This window comes from Vicia villosa, linkage group LG4 (genome assembly GCF_029867415.1).
Source record: "Vicia villosa cultivar HV-30 ecotype Madison, WI linkage group LG4, Vvil1.0, whole genome shotgun sequence".
In the NCBI taxonomy this organism is placed as follows: Eukaryota; Viridiplantae; Streptophyta; class Magnoliopsida; order Fabales; family Fabaceae; genus Vicia; species Vicia villosa.
In genome coordinates, this window is record NC_081183.1 from 155,294,839 (window position 1) to 155,318,050 (window position 23,212).

A 23,212-nucleotide genomic window follows, 5' to 3' on the forward strand; every position below is an offset into this window, starting at 1 on the left:
CTAAACCACGCGCTCCTGACCTAACTGGTCCTCAACCACCCGCCCCTGAACCACCTGATCGTGAACCACCGGCTCAACAACTACCTGCTCCTAGACCACCGGTTCAACAACCACCTGCTCCTCAGCCACCGGCTCCTTAATAGTCTGCACTTGAACCATCGTCTCCTCCATTACAGTGGATGCTCTACCAGTCTGACGGCGAGGTGCGCGTAATCCCGCCACCGCCTGCTGCTCAGTCCTTCGTTTTCGATTAGAATCAGTCGGAAGAACGCGTCCAACACGTAGCTCAGAGGCCTGCGCCTCATCAGCAGCTCGAGCAACCATACCTCTCTATCGGTGGCCTGTCCCGCAATAGAACCGTCCCTGCCTCTGGTCCTCACTGCAAAATTTAAAATTATATATTTTTTTAAAGTATAAATACCGAAAATTCCCGGTGAACCTGAAATTACAAAATTCCGGCACAATAATTAGTAAATGAAAATACTATAAATTTCAAAATTTCTGATAACAAATACCGTAAATTTTGAAATTTCTGGTAGCAAATACCGTAAATTTTGGTATTTCCGATATAAAATACTGGAAACTTACTTGTTTTCGTGAAATATCCGATATCATCTAAACATTTGAAAAATCTGATTGCTTCCGTAAATTTGAAAAAAAATGGTATTGAAAATTAATTGAACATTTTAATTTTTTCATAGGTTTGGGGGAAATGCCATGTTTAATTTGGGGGGTGACATGTTAATTCCTATGGAAATAAAATGCATTATTTTAGAGAAATCTACTTGCCACCCCCCAAAGCTATGCTTTTACCATTATACCTTTGCTTAAATTCACTAATTTTTAAAAAATTTACGTTTCTACCGGAAATTTGGGAGGTGTACCGGAATTTTTAGAAAAATACTGGATTTTAAAAAATTTCCATGAGTTTTTACCGGTTTTTCTAAATTTCCGGTATTTTGCAAAAAAAAACTGTGATACCATAAATTTGAAATTTTTGGTATCTACCGGAAATTTGAAATTTTTGGTATCTACCGAAAATTTGAAATTTTCGGTATGTACTGAAAATTTCAAATTAACTAAAATTTCCGGTATGATGTACCGGAAATTTCCTTATAACTGAAATTTCCGGTATTTTTTTGCAAAAAAAAAATGTAATACCATAAAATAAAATAAAACTGGTATGTACCGTAAATTTGAAATTTTCGGTATATTAGAAATTCTTTGTATCTCAACATATGAGGATTAAAAATCAGATTAAAAAAATACGAGAATTGCCGGGTATAAAAAAGGATGGCAAGTTAAATTCTCATTATTTTACGTTTGTTTTATTATTTTATTTTTTTATGACAAGGTTTTATTATAATTTTTTTACATATGAATGGATGTTGTAAAGTGTAAGCTAATACTATGTTATTAAAATTTAAAACTTTGTTAAAAACATACTAAAAAAATTTGTGTCTGTATGTCTCTTACATAAAATTCAAATCTAAAAGCAAAACACCATTTTGGTGTATCCTAATTTTCTTCCAATTTTATCCTCAATTCAATAGGCAATTGCTTAATTAAAAATAAAAAATCGAGCAATTTTTTTTTTATCCTAATGTCTTGTGTCTTCAAAATAAGTTGAAAATATTTTTTCAAAACATAATTTTAGAAAAACAGTGTTATCCATAGATATTTGTAAATATTCGCGGATATTTTAAAATCCGCAAATTACCCGTTTAACGGATATCTGACGGATATACGACGGATATGGATATCACAATTATCCAACGGGGCGGACACATATATTACACTCACCGTCTCCACGGATATCCATTTACATAGTCGTGTCATATAACAACACTATTCATTTATTTTTAATTTAACCATTTGCAGTTGAGAATACACTTCACGCTCATACTAAGTTACATCAAAGGCTAAACAAAAAATAAATAAAACAATTACATGATAACAGCGGTTACTACACGCTAAAAGCTGCATGTTGTAAAATTAGAAAATAAATAAAACAATTACATGATAACAGCAGTTACTACACGCTAAAAGCTGCATGTTGTAAAATTATAACTAACTCTCACGAGAACCAATCTTTCAAACATATAACTTCCTGGAAAGAAAAAACCTACAACATATATATATTTGTCGCAACACAATGCATTTGGTTGTCCCTCCGTAGCAAATATGACCCACATGTACAAATGACACACTCTTTCCATATCTTTCTTTCGGTTTAACTCTTTCTTTTTTTTCATCATTTTTTTTATGTTTCTATTGTTTCTCATCTTTTAAATTTGTATATACTAGCGCCGGGCACTGCCCGTCTGTCCAGTTTTTTTATTTTACTAGTGTGTGCAAATATTAACAGTGTTTTTTGAGTAAGTTTAATTTAATATAAACTAGAGAATTTCTTTATCCACCTCCCTATCTTCTTGGTCATCTCTGGTGAAAAATTCAAAATATCCTCACTTTGGAAATGCATTTTCGAAACGCTTTATTTTTTTTAAAATTTGTCTTATTTCGAAAATGCACTTCAAAAAACACGAAAAAAAAGGTGTTTTCGGAGATGCATTTCCGAAAACACCCCCTTTTTGAGTTTTCGGAGATGCATTTCCGAAAACACTTTTTGGGAGAGGGCTGTCTTCGGAGATGCATATCCGAAATATTCCAAGACCAAATTGGTCTTGGAATGTTTCGGATATACACTTCCGAAAGAATTCAATAATTATTAAAAAATTAAAATCAAGGTGAATCAATACAATTAATAGGTATAAAATCAAGGTGAATCAACATTTCCTAAACAATTTTAAAGTTAAAAATTATTTTACTAACTTATATAAATTAAAAACATTTTAATTCCATAAGTAAATTTTGAATTATATAAAATTAAATATAAAATTTATTCATTAAATAAAATTAAGACAAAATCTTTTTTTAATTTTTTTAAACTAAAAAAAAATTATAACTCATTTTCAATTATGAATCAGAATAGAAATATATAAATATATAATAATAATTATTAATTTTGTAAGTGAAATATATAAATATATAATATATAAAAATATAATAATTAATATATAAATATATAAATATATAATAATTATTATAAATTAAAACACTCATTTTTTTAATTTTTATAATTATTATATAAATATATAAATATATTTATAATTAATATATAATAATTATTATATAAGTATATAATAATTTTTATAAATATATAATAATTATTATAATTATTATATAAATATATAAATATATAAATATATAAATTAAAACACTCATTTTTAAAATTTTTTTTTTAAATACATAATAATTATTATAAATATATAACTATATAAATAAAAAATTATAACTCATTTTGTAAGTGAAATTATTTTAGTTTTTTTAATTAAAATTATTTTAAATTTTAAAATATGAATCATAATAGAAATATATAATAATTATTATTCATAACTCATAAACTATATCAAAATATATATAATTATTATTATTCATTACTCATAAATTATATTAAATTTATATATATGAATTAATTAATATCTTAAAATTAATTTTTGATATTTTTAGATTTTTTTTTGTTTTTTCGGAGATGCATCTTCCAATTAATCAAAATCCCAATTTTTGGGATTTTTTCGGAAATGCACTCCAGAAGTCTGGAAAAATTTAGAAAAAAAAAATATTTCGGAAATGCATTTCCAAAACAGGGATAAAGTGGGGTTTTCGCTGGGGGTGACCCCCATAGAAAGGTGGGTAAATTTTTTTTCTATAAACTAATATCTAGACAGACACTCTCTGTTCTACTAGTCTGCTGTTGTTATACACTAACGTGTAAAAATATTAACAGTATTTTTTTTATATAAGTTTGATTTTTTAGATGAAACATGTCTTATGTATTATGATAAATATTAAATCTTTAGTACTATGAAGTATTCTGTCATTTATAATAGATGACTATAATAATAACTAAAGTTAAATTGAAAATAAAAATAAATATGTTGTTTTTGAAGCTGTCAATAAAATATATTATCTAATTTATAAGAAGATATAGAATAAATAATTAAAATATAAATCTTTCAATTTATTTAACAAATAAATATTAACATTTAACTATAATTTTTAATAGATATTGTTGCTTAATAGATCATCCATAAAATTTTAATAAGAAATATCTTTTGTTTCTGGGCAATAGAAATTGAAGTAAATTTGATGAGTGAGCAATGTAGTATAATATAGTGAATATGTCTCAAGTTTGATGAGACAAAAGTATAATTAAATGGTTAAACATAATACTTAAATACATGTGACAAAGTTTCTGTAAAAACTAAATACTTTACCATTAAAAAGTGCATTAAGTCTTTCATTTCAATCCATATGTCAATAGTTGTTGTAATCTCACAATTTAAACACTATCGAGAAACAAAGTATAATAAAATGAAAATATTAAATTCATACTCTCTCAATATATTTTTTATAAATATTATTAAAAACATCCAATTATTTAAGAATGTGTTTGACATGATATTGTATTTAACGAATTTTAAAGTCATTCTAAAACTATAACCATTGAAATAGACATTTAATTAAGAAATTTATAAAGAAAAACTGTAACACATATTATGGAGCTGTTATTATATTTAGTTTTTTTTTTAAATAATTATATTTAAGAAGAAACTAATATAATTATATTTGAATGCTTCACAATCCCTACTTTTCATTAAGCACTTTTTGTTAAGAAATTAGAAGCAATTAATAAACTGTGTGAGAGGGGGAAAAAAAAGAGAGAAATTGGAAGTTAGAGAGAGATTGAATGTTAAAGATATAGAGAATAAAAATTAGGGAAGTCTACTATCTACTCTACTATCTACTCTACTATCTATTCATTAATAATAGATTGACCAAATTGTCTAAATTACCCTTTCACCAAAATTTATTTGCACTAATAAAAGGTCATTTTTGTAACTAACAAATTAAGTATTCACTCTTTCAACTTTATTGAATGGATGCCCCAAGTGTTAGCTTTTCATTGGTCCGAATTAAATAACATTTTCCCTACAACTTTATTGCATGAATGATTACATCACATGTAAGTCATGGATGATGGAAGTCATATTTAAATTTCTTTTAGATTTCATTTTCCCACACTTTCTTACTTTCATTTTAATTTTTCTTAATTTATTTACTATCACAAAAAATATTAATTAATAATCTATTTTTAAATTTTAATCTTACTAAAAATTTCAAATTTCTTTCGCATTTCATTTTTCCATACTTTCATTTTAATTTTTCAACATTTATCTATTATCGCAAAAAATATTAATAATCGATCATTTAATTATTATTCCCAAAAATATTTAATTATTTCACGGGCCACTATCAACTCAATATTTAATTTTTTTTAATCGATCATTACACATTTTCTCTATCTTAATTAAAATTTCAAATTTCTCTCACATTTTTTCACACTTTCTTACTTCCATTTTAATTTTTTTCTCTATTTATTTATTTATTATCTCACGGGTCACTATCAACATAATGTCTATTTTATTTTAATCAATCATTGTCTTTATTTGAGAGATAATATCTTTATTTTTATTTTTTTCTCCATCTCACGATTTTTTATCATTATTTAATACAATTAAATTTCCATGATTATTGTTTATTTTACATTTGTTTTTAAATATATTTTATATCGCATCAAATTATTTTTTTATTCCACGGGTCATTATCAACATAGTAGCTATTTTATTTTAATCAACAATTACTATTAATTGAGAGATAATTTTTATTTTTAAATGTTAATATTTCATTTTTATTATCTCCATCTTATAGTATTTTTTATATGATTATTTAATATAATTGAATTTATATGATAATTTTTCATTTATAATTAAACCATATTGATCTATATCATTTTCTTTTAATTGTTGTTGGACCGTCAATTATTAAATTACCTGACCCAATTTTGCTATTGTGTTCTTAACCTATCTTAAATATTTTTTTGTGGATCATTGTTTTCTATATAATTATTGTTAAATTTACAATTAAGTAAATTATTTCATATTTTTCATTTATATTTTAAATTTTACATTTGCATTTGTTAAAATTTTATTTTTTTTCTCCAACTCACATGTCCTTTTTTATATGGTTCTTTATTACACACAAAATTAGCACATGAATAAGATAATAATGTTTAATCTTAAGGGCCACTTTCAATACAATGCCTATTTTATTTTAAACAATAATGACTTTTATTTGAAAACTAAAGCATTTATTTTCAAATTTCAAAACGATTTCTATGGATATTAGGTTTTCAAATAATTGGGAGTATAACAGAGCAATCAATAAAACTCTAACTCTATTCAAGTAAAACAATTCCTTTTAATTATGCATATTGCTTATAATTCCTTTTATTTATATTATTCATATCATTACAAAAATACTACACCAGAAAAAAAATCTCCCGTGCGGAAGCACGGGTCTCTGACTAGTTTTAAATTGATAATCAGACCGTTTGTACCGGTTGGTTTTAAAGAAACGGTTAAGGGCCAAATATGAAAAAAAATATAAGTCACTCTTTTATATATAATTATAAATTACTGTGTTTTCAATGCTGTTATTTCTATTATTATAATACAATTATACCTTTTATAATTATATATTCAATTTTTCATGTGTTTTTAACTTTTTTTTTCTTTTGTAAAATAAAAATAAAAAGTGTTCTTTTATTCTTCAATTATTTTAAAACTTCTATTTAATTCAATTATTCTTCATATATATTTCTCTCTTTCTCTCCTATCACTTTATCTTACGGTAAACATGTAAGATAACACTGTGAAACAACCTCTCTCATCACTATGTTTCTTCAAATTTCAAATTCTATTGATTATTTTGTTGTTGAAACATATTTGTTCAATTTAGTTTTGAATGTATTATATTTTTTTATACTGGTAATGCATTTTTTTTTTTCAATTTCGCTTTGGGGTGGTGGCTCAATATCATTTTTAATTTCATTTTTTATTTTATTTTCTCTAACTTAAATTAAATTAATTCTCTTTAATTATTTTCTTTAATTATGTTTTTCATAAGTAGAATTGCAAATGTATTATTACTATATAAGACAAATTCTTTGGCACCCATGCATTTAAATTGAATATTGGTATTTTTGGGGTAAAATGTTATAAAGTTTTAATTTATTTTAAATGAAATTAAATTAAATAAGTGATGTGGCATGAAATTATACCATTTGATTGGTGGAAGGTATCAGTATCTAGCACAACTCAAGGGTACTGGAGTGTTCGCCTATATTTAATTGTCACTAGTTTTTATTGTTTTTTGAATTAAATATGTTTTTGTCCTTATAAAATATAATATGTTTTGGTCTTACAAAATTATTATTCACGTAGTTTTAATTTCTGCTGTTAAATTAATATATATTTTTGAATGATTATTTTGCAGACATGTTTATAACGTTATAAAAAATTATTTGAAAAAAATGAAACTCAAAATTTGATTTTTAATTCGAGATTTTCATTTTTTTTTTAAAAATTTCATATTTAATTCTTCTCATTTTAAAAAAATTTAAAATTTGATTAATAAATATTTTACAATATTGTAAACTTGTATGAAAAAAATTATTCAAAAATTTAAAAATTAAAGAATATTTAAATAACTTTAAAAATTTTAGAAAATAATAAAAAATTAAAATTTAATTCATAAAAATTTATAGGCCTAAAATATGCCATTTTTTAATAAAGATAAAAAATAAAATTTAAAATATGTATAAGAACCAAAAATATATTTAACCTAAAATAATGTTAATATGAACACTTTTTAGTTGAGAAATTATCCAAAACAATAAGCATTTGCATTTGGAACTGATTTCTTGTCTATCTCTCACTTTGGGTTGCAAATTTGCTCCGAGATATTGAATAGTAGGTGGGATTTTAAATTTAGGTTGTGATTTTAAATTTGGGTTTATATGCGGAATGGAAGTGTGATTTTATCAAGGTAATTAAAATCGGACTCGAGATTAAAGTGGAATAGGCATGCTTTCAATGGATTAAAGATATAATAGTTTAACCAGAGTTAGACCGAGATCGGACTGATAATACATATGAATTTTAATTTTTAATAAAATATATGATGAGATAGTAAATAAAAATAATTGTGTTAAATAAATTTTTAGTCCATACAAATATGATGTGATTTGTTTATGGATGGCGTGCTACAAACGGTTGGCAACCAAGGTTTGTCTGGCTAGACTGGGTTTACTTCAAGTGCAAGATAAAAAATGTTGTCTATATAAGCAGAATGATGAAGACATAGACCACCTATTTTTCCAATGCTCTGTCACTTTACCAATATGGAGCCATATTCTAGAGTGGTTTGAGATACGGCACAGACCCCAGAAATGGGAGGAAGAGTTGATATGGCTAACTGGTATTACTAGAAGGAAAGGATGCAAATTTCTCATCTCAAAATAGTTATTGCTGAGAGAGTTTATAGTATATGGTCTATGAGAAATAGAGTTTGTTTTGGAAATATAGAGAATACATATGGGATAGAAGATAGTATTAAAGATAGCATAATATATAGAGGGTGGCAGCATAGGAAATGTAGAAGCCACCTTGCAAAGTTGATGTTATAGGTTTTGGTCTCTTTGGATTAGTTGGATCATTTTGATTACCACGCTTTTGTATTCTGTTTTTTGAATTAATAATATTTACTTGATTCAAAAAAAAAAATATTGATAACTTTTAATTTTAATTTCTATAATTTTTCTTTAGACGATTGTTTTATCAAATTTTTCTGTCCTTAAAATTAGTCTCTTCCGTTATATTCCATTGACGGAAATTTATGTGAAAAACAAAAAAAAAAATTCCTTTATGCTATTTATTTATATCACTTTTATAATTTTCTAATAAGAGTGGTTATTAATTATTATTATTATTATTATTATTATTATTATTATTATTATTATGAGCAAAATAAACCAGTAATATTTTTATTCATGACTATTTAAGTAGTTTAATGGTCACAATTTTCTATTTTTTTTATCACCACCGGTTTAGTCCGGTTTGGGAGTCAATTCTGGCATCAAGTGATTTCAGCCTCCTCCTGATTGCAGTTGTGGGGATCGAACCGTAGTTCTCCCTACCAAGTCCAGCGCCAATCACCACTAGACCAACTAACGATTAATAAATTTTAAGATTTTGAGAGGAACACATTCTCAAGATCCAAACGTTTCTCCGCTAGACCACACACGCACCCTAGGACTTCATTTTACTCTCATTAGTCATTACAGCTAGAAAGAAAAAAAGAATACACATTTAAAAGAAGTATCATTCATCTTGTCACCCTTAATAAAAAGCACACGGAAGAAACATAGAATTGTTCCCTTAAATTTTTATTTTTCTACTTCATTCAATTTATTTCATTCTTTTTCTTTATCTTTATTTTCATTTAATTATTTTTAACTCTTTTTCATTGCATTTCATTGTTTCATCTTTTCTGCTTTTATTTAATTTAATTTAATTTAATTTAATTTAATTTTAATAATACTTTGAAAAAAAATCTTGATAATATATATTTATTTTCTACTTAAAGATAGGAAATTGTTAAGAATATTTTAGTAATTCAAGTATTGTAATCGGTTAATATGAGTGTATAATCACTTACATTGGAAAAAGTATTTTTGGAGTTGGCGTAAGCGGTTACACATTCGCAGTAATCGGTTACAAATGTTTGATAGTTTTCTGTCATTAGCAACCTCGGTTACCATTTGTCTATGAAGAAAGAATCCGTACAAATTTATCAATCTTTGATGCGAAGAATTAAGACAAATGGTGCAAGCACATGAAGTTGTTGTTTAGCTACTAAGATGTTCTTGAAGTGATCAAGAACGGAGTGAATCTCCTTGTCGAAGGTGCAAATGAGGCACAATGAGCAACACATAAGGAAGAAAAGAAAAAAGATTTCAAAGCGATATTTTTTTATCCACCAATGCATGGATGGTTACAACTTTAAGAAAGCTGGTGATTCTGAATCGTCATAGCAAGCATGGGAAATCTTGGAAAAGGCATATGCAAGGGCTGACAATGCAAAAGTGGCGAGGTTCAGACTCAAAAACGTCAACTCGAATTAATTCAATTGGAGGAAAAAGAGAAAATCAACTATTGCATGGCGAGAATTACTCGACTGGTAAACCAAATTAAGGCATGCAGAGAAACTGTTACTGAGCAGAATGTTGTATTGAAGGTCTTGCGTTCTTTGACGACAAGATTTGACAATATTGTGGTGGCGATGGAGGAAACGAAGGATCTTGCGACATAGAACAAAAAGGAGCTTCAAAGACCTCTTGAGGCACTACTACAAAACGCGAATACAACAACACAAAAGTTACCACGGTTCTTCCCAAAACCGTGGTGACACTTCTAAACTCATGTGCTAATATTTTTTATTTTGGAGATGTCCATTTTAGAGGAGTGATGAAACATGTGATTTGTTCATATGGGATGACGATATGGTAGAAAAATGGGGAAATGAAGATGAGAGCATTATGAAGTCAGAGGTGAAAGCTTTGGGCTATTTGAAGGTTATGTATAAAGATTCAAAAAAGATGAACAAGAATTTGAAAAACAAACTAAAATCAGAGAGAGTTTTTGGAAATTTGAAGATGTTATGTTTTGTTATCTCTTTTATGTTTAATATTTACTTTGTTATAAAATGTAATAGTTGAAGATGTTATATATGTTTAAGGTTTAAGGTTTGAATTGCATTTGAAAATTTCTTTAGCCACCTCCTTATGGGGGTCACCCCCAGCGAAAAACCCAAATTACCCTTGCTTCGGAAATGAACTTCCGAAGCTTTGATTTTTTTAAAAAAATTTTCACCATTCGGAAGTGCATCTCCGAAAACACCTCATGGGGGGTGTGTTCGGAGATGAACTTCCGAAAATACCTCATGGGGGGTGTGTTCGAAGATGAACTTCCGAAAACACCTTTGTTCAGATTTTGAGGGGTTTCGGAAATGCACTTCCGAATTATGCAGAAACAAATTTTTTTTTTTATGTTTTTCTTAACAGTTTCGTATTTTTAATTAAAAGAAACCGGGAAATAAAATAAACGACATATAAAGGTGAAAATACTAATATGATAAAAAAAGTAATATATATAACCGATCTGAATCCAAATAATAATAATAATGTGCTAAAGATACAATCCGAAAACAAAAAATAAATAAACCCGACCACTACTGGGTGTGCCTAACCCTCTCTCCCTGGGACCTCCTCTGCCGCCTGTATGCCGCCGCACGGCCCGCATCAGTGACGATCATCTCCATCACGGCCACAGCCTCTGGACCGCCCTGCTGAACGACACCTCGATCCAACGCGTCCCGCCCAAGCATCTCTATCCGCTGGCAGATCGGCATGAGATCAATGGCGTGGTCATCCTCGGCCTGCTGGTTCTCCAGGATCTCCTCGTGTGCTGGCCTAGGAGCGCCGGGAACGTCGGGTCTCAGCAGAGGATGTGACACCCGATAGAACCATGTGACGTATCCCTCCTCACTGTGCCAGTCTTGTGTGACCCGAGTGAGACGGTACTCCTGCGGTACCACATGATGCTGCCAGTCCTCCCATATGGCAGTGAGCTGCACTCGGGTCACTGTGTCGGGAGCAGCCTCAAAGGGTGACCTGGGTATCCGCTGCACGAATTCGAACTGACGCATGCACCGCTCAGGGAGATACCGGACCATGATGGTAGTCCCGCATGACAGCCAGCCTGAATATAGAGCAATACCGTCAAAGGGGACAATCTGAGCGTAGTCGCTGAACGGCCTCCAGGTGACATCGTCGTGCATCGTGCGGTCCAGGTATCCACGGTATGGTCCCATCGCATCGTTCCCCCTCTGGAGAACGTATCTGGCGGCCCTGGGCATGACGTCCACGTGCGCAGAATCGATGTGAAAGCCGTGGATGCGGGAGAAGTAGGAGATGATCCAGCTCTGAAACAGAAACACGATAATGTATTAAAAATAAATACGAAACATAAATAAATAAATACGATAATGTATTAAAATAAAACGTACCATAAGTAGTGTGCAGGATCCGACCAACTGCCTCGTCCTCCAGTTGGAGGTGTCATACCCCAAAATTTGCCCTCCTATAATCAATCAAAATGTTCCTCACTTCATTTCCAATAACTCAAGGCTCAAGGGTTCTTCTCAAGCAACAGTCTCCTAATCGAGGGTCTCAAGACTAGGGTTTTCATTTTATCAAAGATTGTGAATATTCGAGGTCTCAAATGGATCTCAAGGCCTCTCATAAGTCTCAAGGCATCTCCATGTCAAAAGTCAAGATTCCATTCCAAAGATTGCTCACTCAATGGTTCAGATGACCAACAATCGACTACGTTGACCTAAAAGTCAATTATAGTCAAAGTACAGTCAAAAATTCTCAATTTTGGGTCAACATAAAGTAAATAAGAGTATAACCATCATTTGATCAAAGATTGATCATGATCCCATTAATAGAAACTCAGAGATGAACAAATACACAAAGGTTCAAATTAGGGTTTCTTAGGAGAAAGTCAACCCAACTTTGACTAGGCATAACTCTCTCATACTTTATCAAAAATTTCTCACTCAAAGCCTATTTTGAAGGAAATTTGATTCTCTACAACTTTGTCTCTCACAAGCCAAGGCTAGAAATGCTTCATTTGAGAGATATGGCCCAATACATTATAGGTCCTCCAGAAAGGTCAACAAAAACACCTTTTGGATCAAAGCTCATAACTTGAGCATGGAAGCTTCAATTGAGATGAGACCAAAAAGGTCATTTAGAGGGCTCTTTTAGCTTTCTAAAAAGTCTTAGAATGCATTCATATGATTAAAATTGACAGAGATACGCATAGTTGAAGTTGAGCAATTTCTAAGAGATGCATGAAACCCTAATTGATCAAAACTTGGTTTTTCAGCTAATGGGCCTTGAATTTTGGTTCCAAACACACTCATAGCATAAATGAGAACCTATAAACCCATTCATTTATTTTCGTAGATATTATTCATATTTATTTGGATTTTATGCAAATAAAAGCTAAATAAATTGGTTAAAATTAGAAAAATACTTGAATTAATTCTCATGACTCGGTTACTAATCCTATAAAGGCCCATATGACATCATAAAATAGGAAAATTCATTTGCAAGGCCTAAGGAGAAAGATTAACCAAATTTAGGAAGGATTAATATGTTTTTTAGCAAAATTGCATTCTACAAAACCCTAGAGATCCAAGCCCACAAATGACCTAAAATTACTCTCTCCTATATATACATGAGGGGCAGTCACGAAAAGGGGGTTGGCAGTCAAGGAAAACAAGGGTTTGCACAAGAGGAAAAAATCTCTAGAGCTAGGGCACACGAAAATTCGTGGCTCCAACAAGTTTCCAGGCCAACAAGACGTCTCATTCAATCCCTGAGAGGATATAAGGTATTTCCAGGGAGTTTGCAAACGTGAATCATACATGGAATGCATATAGCATGATTAACAATTATCGTTCATTCTTTTAAATTTTGTATTTCATGTATTATCGAGTTTCAAAATAATTGAATGCCTCTAACGTGTTCCTGAGACTATTTAAGACAGGTTTGAACAGTTACTAAAGGGCTTGGACGTGAGCATCTCGAAACACCATTGTTGAGGTGCAAGCATGGAGGGGGTTCGGTTTGCATACTCCAGGCCGTTTTAGATCGAATTATCAATACCATTAGACTCACCATGCTTTAATTAGAAGATCTGGGCGGTTTTTTTGTTATAATAACCGTATTTGTTTTAGTTTAATTATGTGTTCATGTTGTTGAAACATATTGAAACCATGACTTTGAGTTTGATTTTATACTTGATACAACGTTCTATCTGTTTTAAATTTATGATGGTTGTATTCGTGGCATTTAGCTCTACAATTTTGGTTTAAACTTTGTTGGATTTCATGGAGAATTGATGGAGTTATGGATGAGTGAAGATGGAGGGATGGAACTCGAGTTACAGCGCATGGGGTGGTTTTTTTTCACGGTCCAATACTGCAGTCCCATGAGGAAGACGGACGGCTGTCGCTGCAGGATTGGCCAGTCAGAAAGCTGCTGGCCCCGCGTTGACTTTTCTGCCACCAACACTTTAATGCGCGCTTTCCTTTGTTGTTAATATTTGTCTTCATTGCAGTATCAGCGAATGATTGGTGGCAGAGGTGGAAACGGGTGTTGTTGGCAATTGAGACGTTCTGGGTTCGAACCCTATCGAGGACGTCCATTTTCTTGTAATATTTTGCGCATAGATTCGTGTAGCAACCTGCCCTAAAAATTATACTTTTAGAGTCGCCACCTATTCTGAAGGGCGAATAGGAAACCCTACGCAGTTTAGAGATCGGGGTAAGTTATTATAATCAGGTTGAGGGAAGGTGTTAGGCACCCTCAACCCTTTCTTATTGGCTTCGAATCTAAGGTAAAGGTTTATGGCTAAAATATTTAGGTTAATAGCTAAGGATTTGAATAGGGGGAAATTGAGATTTTAGGGAGGGGGACTCGCCTTGTTGCCAAGTGCCTACGTACCTCCTTATGGAGGATCAGAGTCAACGTAGTTCGGGCACAGGGTTGTACGCCTTTGAATTGAATATGAAAGTGTTTGAAGGCTTTTTGAATGGCCTGTCGTAGTTTTGGAATTAGGATGAAAATCCGTAGTTTGATTTGAAATGTTTTGAATGTTTTAAGTTTTGGGCGTACAACCCTGATTTGATATGACACCGTTAGATGCAGTGACCAATAGATTTGGTCAGTATAGCTAACGGATTAAGGGGCATTGCTGGTTACTCAGATCGATAGATTGATCGTCGCGGGCGGGCAGCAAATTAAATGTGTTTTTGATTATATGTATTTTTTATCTCTCGTCTAAAACGACTAATTGATTTAGTCGGGTCGAGGAGAGAATTAGCAAAGAATTGATTAAATTAACATTAATAAATCAATTAACTCAATTAAGATTATTATATTAATTAATTTATTTTATTTTAAAAGGGGTGTATTGAAGGATTAAATTGAATGAGTTGAATAATTAACTTTTAAAAAAATAATTGGTATAGATAACCAAAAGAAAATCGGAAGACAAAATCTAAGGGTGCAGGGATTAGTTAAATGGTAGTGAGGTTAGTAACATGATATAATCATAACTGGGCTTAAGACCCAATTCCTAACAATAAGCTAATTTCTAGTAATAAAAAAAAATTCTAATAATAAAAGAAATAAAGTAAAAAGGAAGTTAGTATGGTACAGCAAAGCAACGTCTCCTTTGATTTCTTCTACCTATAGATTCAACCATTCACGTGAAGACACGTGTGCTACCATTTCATAATCTACAATATAAGAAAGTTATATGATCTGGAAAGTACTTATTTGCCCCTTTGCTTTCTGCTTCAGCCACGTGGATGCTTTGGTTGCAATTCTACTTCACGTTCCTTTTCACACTTCTACTTTATGTGTCTAGGGTTGCTTCTATTTTGAAAAATTGTTCTCTCTCTTCCCCTACCTCTCTCTTACTCTTCCTCTTCCTCTTTCTTTTGTCTCTATTTCTCTAATATTTTTCTTCTTTTGATTTTTGTACAGAATAATATGATGTTGATGGTGACGATGAACATGTTTGTGGATGATATCGTGATGTTGATTTTTAACCGTTGATGGTTGTTGCTAAGGGTTACGGTCGAAAAATTGACGATGATGTTGGTGACGCTCAAAGTCACAGCAAATCGGTGAGATCTTTCTTTGTTTTTTTCGTGTTTTGAGTTCTCTAATCTCTCTTCTTCTCTCAATATTTTCTGAAGGGTTTGTGTAAAAAATGAGGAAGATGATGATAAAATAGGGTTCCATGAACGTTAGTGTTGTATCCCATTTACTGAATATGAACTGAGTTCTTTTTCTTTCTTATCATAGTTTTTGAAAATTTGTATACATGATGATGATGATGGAATTTTAGGGTTTTGGTTCTGTATTCTACTGCAGTGAAAATTGTGAATCAGATTCTCTTTACTGTGAACCAAAGTTTATTTGTGATTTGTAGTAAAGATTAGACCCATGATTTTAATCATTCCCCTTAAAAATTCTGATTCCTTCACATAAACCCTAATGATGAATTATGAATCTTCTATTGTTGTTGTTTCGAACTTAATTGAATTTCATGTTTGTGTTTTTTTTGTAGAGTGACTGTGGATAATTCTTCAAGTAGAACAACCACTTTGATAAAGGTTTGAAATTTAAACGTTATAAGGTCTTAATCTTTCGCTAATTTCAGAAGGGTCAATTTGGTTTACCGATTAATAAGTTTCACACTGTTAGTTGTTAGCTTTTGTGAAAAATGTAGGTGAGGTTATACCGTGGTAAAAGTACTGGAGAAATTTTTGCCATGAAGAAATTGAAGAAGTCAGAGATGCTTAGCCGTGGATAGGTATCGTGTTGTGTAAATATAGACATGCTTCCCCTTCTACTGCAACTTTCATTTTAGTATGTAGACGCTCAAAATTCATACCCTCCGGTTGTTGTACTCGAGTTGCTTCTTTAAAGTTGATGTCAATTTTAAATATAATAAATATTTCTCATCATTTTTAGTATGTAGACCAATGGGTAAGAGTTGATAAACGTGAATCTCCTCTTCCCTTTTGATTTCGGTTCTGGTACTCCTTTCGCTTCTTTTTCGTTTGTGTGGTGTTATGTTGTTGTCGATGTTAACAATGTGTTTTCAAAATACAGAGCTTTGCACCTTGCCTATAAAGTGTTTGATGAAAGTTCCAAACTAATCTCTTATTTTTTTTCGTTTCAGATTTGTTGTTGATGATCTTTTATTGCTGTGGTTAATGTGACATTTGTTGGAAATTTTGTTATTACTTCCCCATATCTTACGATGGTTGTTTTAATCTTGGTATGTGGTTACATTCTATCAGCATCCAAAATTGGCAGCTTAAATACAATCTAAAGCATGCCATTTGTAATGTGTTCTCAGGTCTGATGTTTGTGTGGACCAGGATCGATATGATGCAAGTATCGGTTCTGATTTGGTTTTCTTTGTTCTGCGGTAGATTTTGGCACTGTGATACAGGGTAGGACTGACACAGATTGGTTTATGTGCAGGTTGAACAAGTGTGGTTAATTGGTTGTTGTTAGGACAATTAGTGGAATGTTAGACTGATTCAATTAGCAAGTGGTGAATTTGTCAGTTTATTATGATGAAAGGTGTGATGGTTGTTTCAGAACAACTAACCTTAGCAAGTGCTCACGTTGTCAAGTGGTATACTCTTTCGAGGCATCAAGAAGGAACTCCTTGAAGCCTTCCCCGTCCACTGAAGTTACAAACCATAGACATGGGCAAGGGAGCAGTAAAATTGATCCTTCAAGTAGTCGAATGAATGTTCTGCACTTAAGTTCTGCTAAGTGAATGCCTAACATGGTAATTTTATGGTTTGAATTGTGTGTATGATGCATTGAGTACTATTGTCTATATATGGCACACTCATATCATTGACCATTGTTTATGTTGTGCTATGTTTCTAGGTGTAAATGTGATCGAGATGCCCTGCATACAAACATGAAGCCTGCATATTTATGGGGTATTGTTGTCCATGGAGATATTACAAATGTGCTACAAGGTTGAATTAGTGTTCATGTTTGTTCATGTTTGAATGTGAGTATGGTAAATGCAGGGGTGCAATAGGTGTATTTGAGTGTAGGAATTGATTTTCCTTTGATGAATAGGTAATGGTTTATGGTATGTTTGTATGAGTTCTGAAATTGCATGAATATGATGGTATGAATTGTACTGGTGAGTTGCCTTAAGCTATGTTGCATTGTCTTGAGCTTATATGATGTGCACTATGATATTTGTGTTTAGTTTTGTAATGAAGTTGATCTGAACTGTGGATACTTTCGTGATGACGCTTTCGCACTGTATGGGTTTTATGGTGATTTTCATGTATGTGTATGGTTTTTATATGGTTGTAAATTATGGATGTGATGTTATTTCTTGCTGATTCAGAATACAGCTCATTGGATCCAATCTGGGACTGTCACAACCAAATCTGAAAACTATCAGAAAACTATTGATTTGAACTGTTCAACTGACATTAACTTTAGCTTCTCAATTTAATTAATGACCTAAGAAATATTATGATTTGTCATCCAGAATGCCCCTGTAAAAACCAGGGTTATGTGAATTTTGTTTTTCTTTATCTAAGTCCAGTTAGAATTTCTTCAAAGCCTCTAATGATGTTTAGAACTGATGGCTTCAAAGCCTCTAATGATGTTTAGAACTGATGGCACCGGGACTCTTACGTCACCTTCAAACCAGTTGGTAAGTTGCTTTTTTATGGTCCTATTGATGGAATGGATGATTTCATTTCTTGCAAGTAGACTCATTACCATTCCATTTTGGCAGTGGGATGATAAGGAACTTGAATTGCAGGCTGATGTTGATCGCTTTGTGGATGATGGATCTTTTATGCTGATTTAGAGGAAAGTCTAGGTAATTTGGAGTCTACTTGGGCAGTTTACGAACGGAGTTTTGAAATACAAATAGCCTCACCACAAATAATAATCAATTATACAAACTTTCTGGAGGTATGGAGCATCATTCCTATTTTAGTACACTATCTGTACTGGATTTTACTTCTGCTGGTTTTGGCTCATTGACATATTGTTAATTGATTTTGATTTATACAGGAGAACAACTTCTTTGAAGATGCTTTTAAGGTTTATGAAATAGGAGTGAAGATATTTAAGTACCCACATGCTAGAGATATTTGGGTTATATATCTGTCTAAATTTGTGAAGAGATTATGGAAAGGAAAAATTGAAGAGAGCGAGAGAGCTGTTTGAGAACGCAATTGAAATGGTATGTACTTTTCAAACCAAACCATGAAAAAAATGCACATAATTAGAATAGCCATAGCCTCTCTACAATCAGCACTTTAATATTCTTAGCACAACTTTAATGCATGTCGGAGCCTCAAAGGCGTCAAAGTCAAAAATAGTAGCACTTCACATTGATCAGGCTTTTCTATGTAGGTGAAGTAATAAGTGTTGCACCTATTCTGTTGTCAATAAAAGTGTTGTAGTATGGTAATAAAGGTACTGATACATGTGGCCAGCAAAATCTGTCGGTATCACACTCAAATCATCATTGAGTCAATGCTCTGTTACCATGACTATTAGGCGGAAACTCCATTGTTCTTAAACCTCCAACACAGGTATACAACTATTCATAAAGCATATACATATTAGTAATTATAGTTGTGGAAAAATATTTATGATATATTTCACCATTTTGAATAGGGTGTTGTTGTTGCACTACATATGATGCATTGCTTTCATTTGGCTGGCTTCCCTAAAGGTCTTATTAGTTGTGTGACAGGAAAGGGTTCTGAGAATGGTGACTTTCTTACGATGCATCCGGGTGTGAATTGCATAAGGTAATATTCACTTCTTCGGCTATCTTTATCGTCCACTTTGTGTTTGATCCCTAAATGTTTGAGTCGGTGTCACTATAGCATCTGAACGTATTGAGTTTACAAAATATCCCCGAGTGTGTCTTCTATTAGTAATTTTGATGTATTTATTCTCAGTTTCACATGCGGTGACACTGGAATAGCAATATCAAAAAAGTCTGCAATGATTCCTCTACAAATGGAGCTGGGTCGAAAAGATGCTTGCATTGTTCTTGAAGCCGCTGACTTGGATTTGGTAGCTGCTAACATTGTGAAATAAGGGTTCTCCTACAGGTAATCACAATAGCGCATATATATCGTACCATCATTATTAATGATTTCCTCGAGTGCAGTTTGGAATCACAGACTTATACTTCTGCATAAAACTATAATACTTTTTTGATTCCAAAACTTCATTCATGCTATGTCAGTGGTCAAAGATGCACAGCAGTAAAGGTTGCTTTGGTCATGAAATCGGTTTCAGACACACTTTGCATTTACAATTAACAAAGTTAGTTATTCTTTGTTGCTTATTTATTTTGTTGGAGAATAATTCTTTAATCCATTCCGAACAAATCATATGCCTCTATTGTATGTCTTTGTTGTGTGATTTCTGAAGTTAAATATGCTACATGCGGTGGCGACATTTGACCTCAATTGGGAAATCTCTCTTTCCATTCATGAATTAAGACTAGCACACATCCTGTTAATGTATATAACTTGATTATGACAGAAAATTAAATAGCACTGTGTTGACAAGCATAGCACATTAGCTTGATTAATGTATATACCACATTAACTTGGTTAATGTATATAACTTGATTGATTAATGTATTTTGAATGCATTTTCTTTTTGTCTGTGACAGTAAGGTTGACTAAATCACTTTATAGTCTAAAGAGCTAAGGAGATAACAATATGCACTTGGATGATTTTAGACTACTTCTAGGGTATACAAATACTAAAATTGTGGCCTGCAAGAATCCATGAAACAAAGCATCCTCATTATGCTGAAGAATTTCTAAGATTCCCTGGTAAAGAGTCTAACAGAAATTTGGACTCAACTTTGTCTGGTTGCTCCATCTATGTTGCTCCAAGCATTTCATCCGAATTGCAGAACAAGGTAAAATTCATGTGAACTAACATTAAATATCTAGAATTTTGCAACAGTATTGTTTCCTCTGTTTCAGTTGGGTTAGCATATGCAGCGTAGGCGTATCCTGATCTTTTTTCCCACCTTTGCTTGGCCTTAATTAAGTCGGCTTGATTGGTTGGAGTTTAGTTAAGTCGGATTCATATTTCTGGAATTGTTGTCGGGGGTTTCTGAGTTGGCTTTGGCGTTGTGTGGATCTAGCTGGTGCGGTTTCAGTGAGTTTGCTTTGCGCTGAAAGTTATTAGCAATGCCAGAGGAGTTTAGGATCATCCAACCTCTCTCAATTTTCATGGTGTTCTCATGTGTTCCATCTAAAGTGTGTGGACCAGTGGCTGAAAATTATATCTTGCTGCCCACTTTGCAAACAAGGATTAGAGAGGTAGAAGAAGTAGCTAAAACAAACAAGGATTAGAGAGGTAGAAGAAGTAGCTAAGATAATAGACGTATACTCATATACTAATTCGGTCATATACTCATCATATGCATGTTCTTTTTTTTTTTCATTTTGAATTTTGGTTGAATATACTTTACATTGTTACTTGAGTGAAGTAAATATTGTATTTGTTTGATAAGTAATAAAATTTGTTATTCTAAAGGACAGAGTTAAAAAAATCTTTAGGTGGAAATTATAAATTATTCTTTCGTGCAACTTTAGATTAATAATATCTCTCTCTCTTAATATTTATTTTGGAATAAAATTAGATTATCATTGTCATGCTTCTATGGTGATTGGTGAGTAATAATGATAAGGTACAAGTTCGAGTCGGCTTCTATGGTGTTTTTTCATTTCTGTGTTTTGATGGCTTTGTGTATTGAACATATTTGATGTAAATAGCACTTCCTGTGCTTACTTTTTCTATTAATTCATTTTTATTTCTAATATTCATTTTTATTTCTAATATTCAATTTTTTAAATATTAGTATTTTATAACTTTACCTATTTTAACCAAAATTTAGTCTTTTATTAATACATTTTATTTTTCTAAATCAAAATGCGCAAAAACAACGGGTACCCGTGCGAACGCATCACACTAGTTATGAGTAAAAGAATGATAAAACTAGAACCAGAACAACAACAACAAGTTATTCACGTTTCTCTCTCTCTGTTCTCCTCAACCAAAAACAAGAAAACTCACAATCCGAAAGCAAGCAACGCGTGTAACAAATCCGAGCAAAAAATTACAAAATCAAAAATTACCTATCAGTATCAGGAGATGACGATCCAGATTGTTGTGGGTTGTGCGGCGGTTCCGGTGGAGGGGTGTTGTTCGTCGCGGAGAACAGAGGGTCGCGGTGGCCGTACGTTGGTGTTCGCGGGTGGCTGTGTGGTTGAGAATCCGGGCGTGCGCGGCTCAACGACGAAGGAGGTCGAGGTGGCGGTGCTTGCGTCGGCGGTGGTTGCCGGTGATTCGCCGGAGTTCGCGTGAAGGAGGTTCTGCCCGCGGTTCTGTGACGTTGCGAGGGCGGTTCGGTTGCGTCTTCTTTCCTAAAAAAACATTTGTATCAATTGTTTCAATTATATCCATTCTGAACTATGAAACAATTATGGTTTAGGATTTCATTGGGTATAGGGATTAGTGACAGTCATGGTTTTAGCATGATATGGACATGGTCTGATGAAGAGTTTTCTTTCTTTGATAGAGAAAAGCATGAAAAAACTTAAAGGTATACTGTACAGCAAAAGGAAGAATTCTCGTTAGAAAAATTGGCCTTCTTTTGTGATGAGATTTGTACAAAGAGTGTTAGAAAATTAACTACAATATGTACAGTGGTCAAAGAGACATGTGAATGGAGAGTGTTATCAATTAGGATTATCGACCTCCCCCCTTGTGTAGAAAAAAATCACCTATTTATATAAATGAATTAGGTTAGAAAATTAGGTTAAAAATCCTTAAGATGAAATAATATCCAAAAGCCCAACAATCATATAATTGATTTAATAAAAATAAAAAGATAATAATAATAATTGGTAATAGGAATTAATAATAATAACGATAATATTGAAATTAATACTAATAATCCTAATAAATTAACCAATAACCCCCCAATAAAATTAAACCCAATCTATAATTTATCAATACTTGGAAGATGAATTATGTAAAAAAATGTAAGAATTGCTCCAAGACCCAAAAATGGAATAGATGGGCCAAATGACTAGGTCCAAATACCCTATAGCTTCAACCCCCTTAATTCAGGATATTTTTATAAGAGAGTGGGTTTGTCATACCCTAATTTTTGACCCCCCTGAGATGACATATCTTCAGGATTTTTCATCAGGTCAAGACAAGTACCCAGAGCAGTCATTTCTCCATCTGATACCTAATCAAGGATGCACAAAGACAAGAAAGCTCAGGCAAAGGATCAATCAATACAAAGATTAGCCTCTAATACAATCATGGAGCTCAAAAACTTCACTTTTCTCATCTATGATTGATTAGACATCCAGTCATATGAGTACAGGCTTACTCAGGTCACCAGACTAGGGTTTTGAGCCTATCAAGGACTAAAATCAGGGATCACATTTGGGAAACCCTAAAAAGCCCCAGAGG

The 23,212-nt window shown here is 32.1% G+C and overlaps 1 protein-coding gene and 1 long non-coding RNA gene across 2 annotated transcripts in view; one reads left to right on the top strand and one right to left on the bottom strand.

The window, feature by feature from the left end:
- Window positions 1–18,550: 18,550 nt before the first annotated feature.
- On the top strand, window positions 18,551–21,173 carry LOC131600022 (uncharacterized). The gene is made up of 6 exons (XR_009282980.1): window positions 18,551–18,920; window positions 19,094–19,275; window positions 19,361–19,497; window positions 19,651–19,806; window positions 20,379–20,633; window positions 20,701–21,173. It is a non-coding gene; the product is annotated as an uncharacterized LOC131600022 (long non-coding RNA).
- A 684-nt stretch (window positions 21,174–21,857) lies between these two features.
- LOC131598134 (formin-like protein 14) overlaps window positions 21,858–23,212 on the bottom strand; it is a 30,562-nt gene continuing 29,207 nt past the window's right edge. Inside the window, exon 3 of the mRNA XM_058870764.1 lies at window positions 21,858–22,149. Within this exon, the coding sequence (XP_058726747.1) occupies window positions 21,858–22,149 (292 nt within the window). The remainder of the gene's footprint in view (window positions 22,150–23,212) is intronic.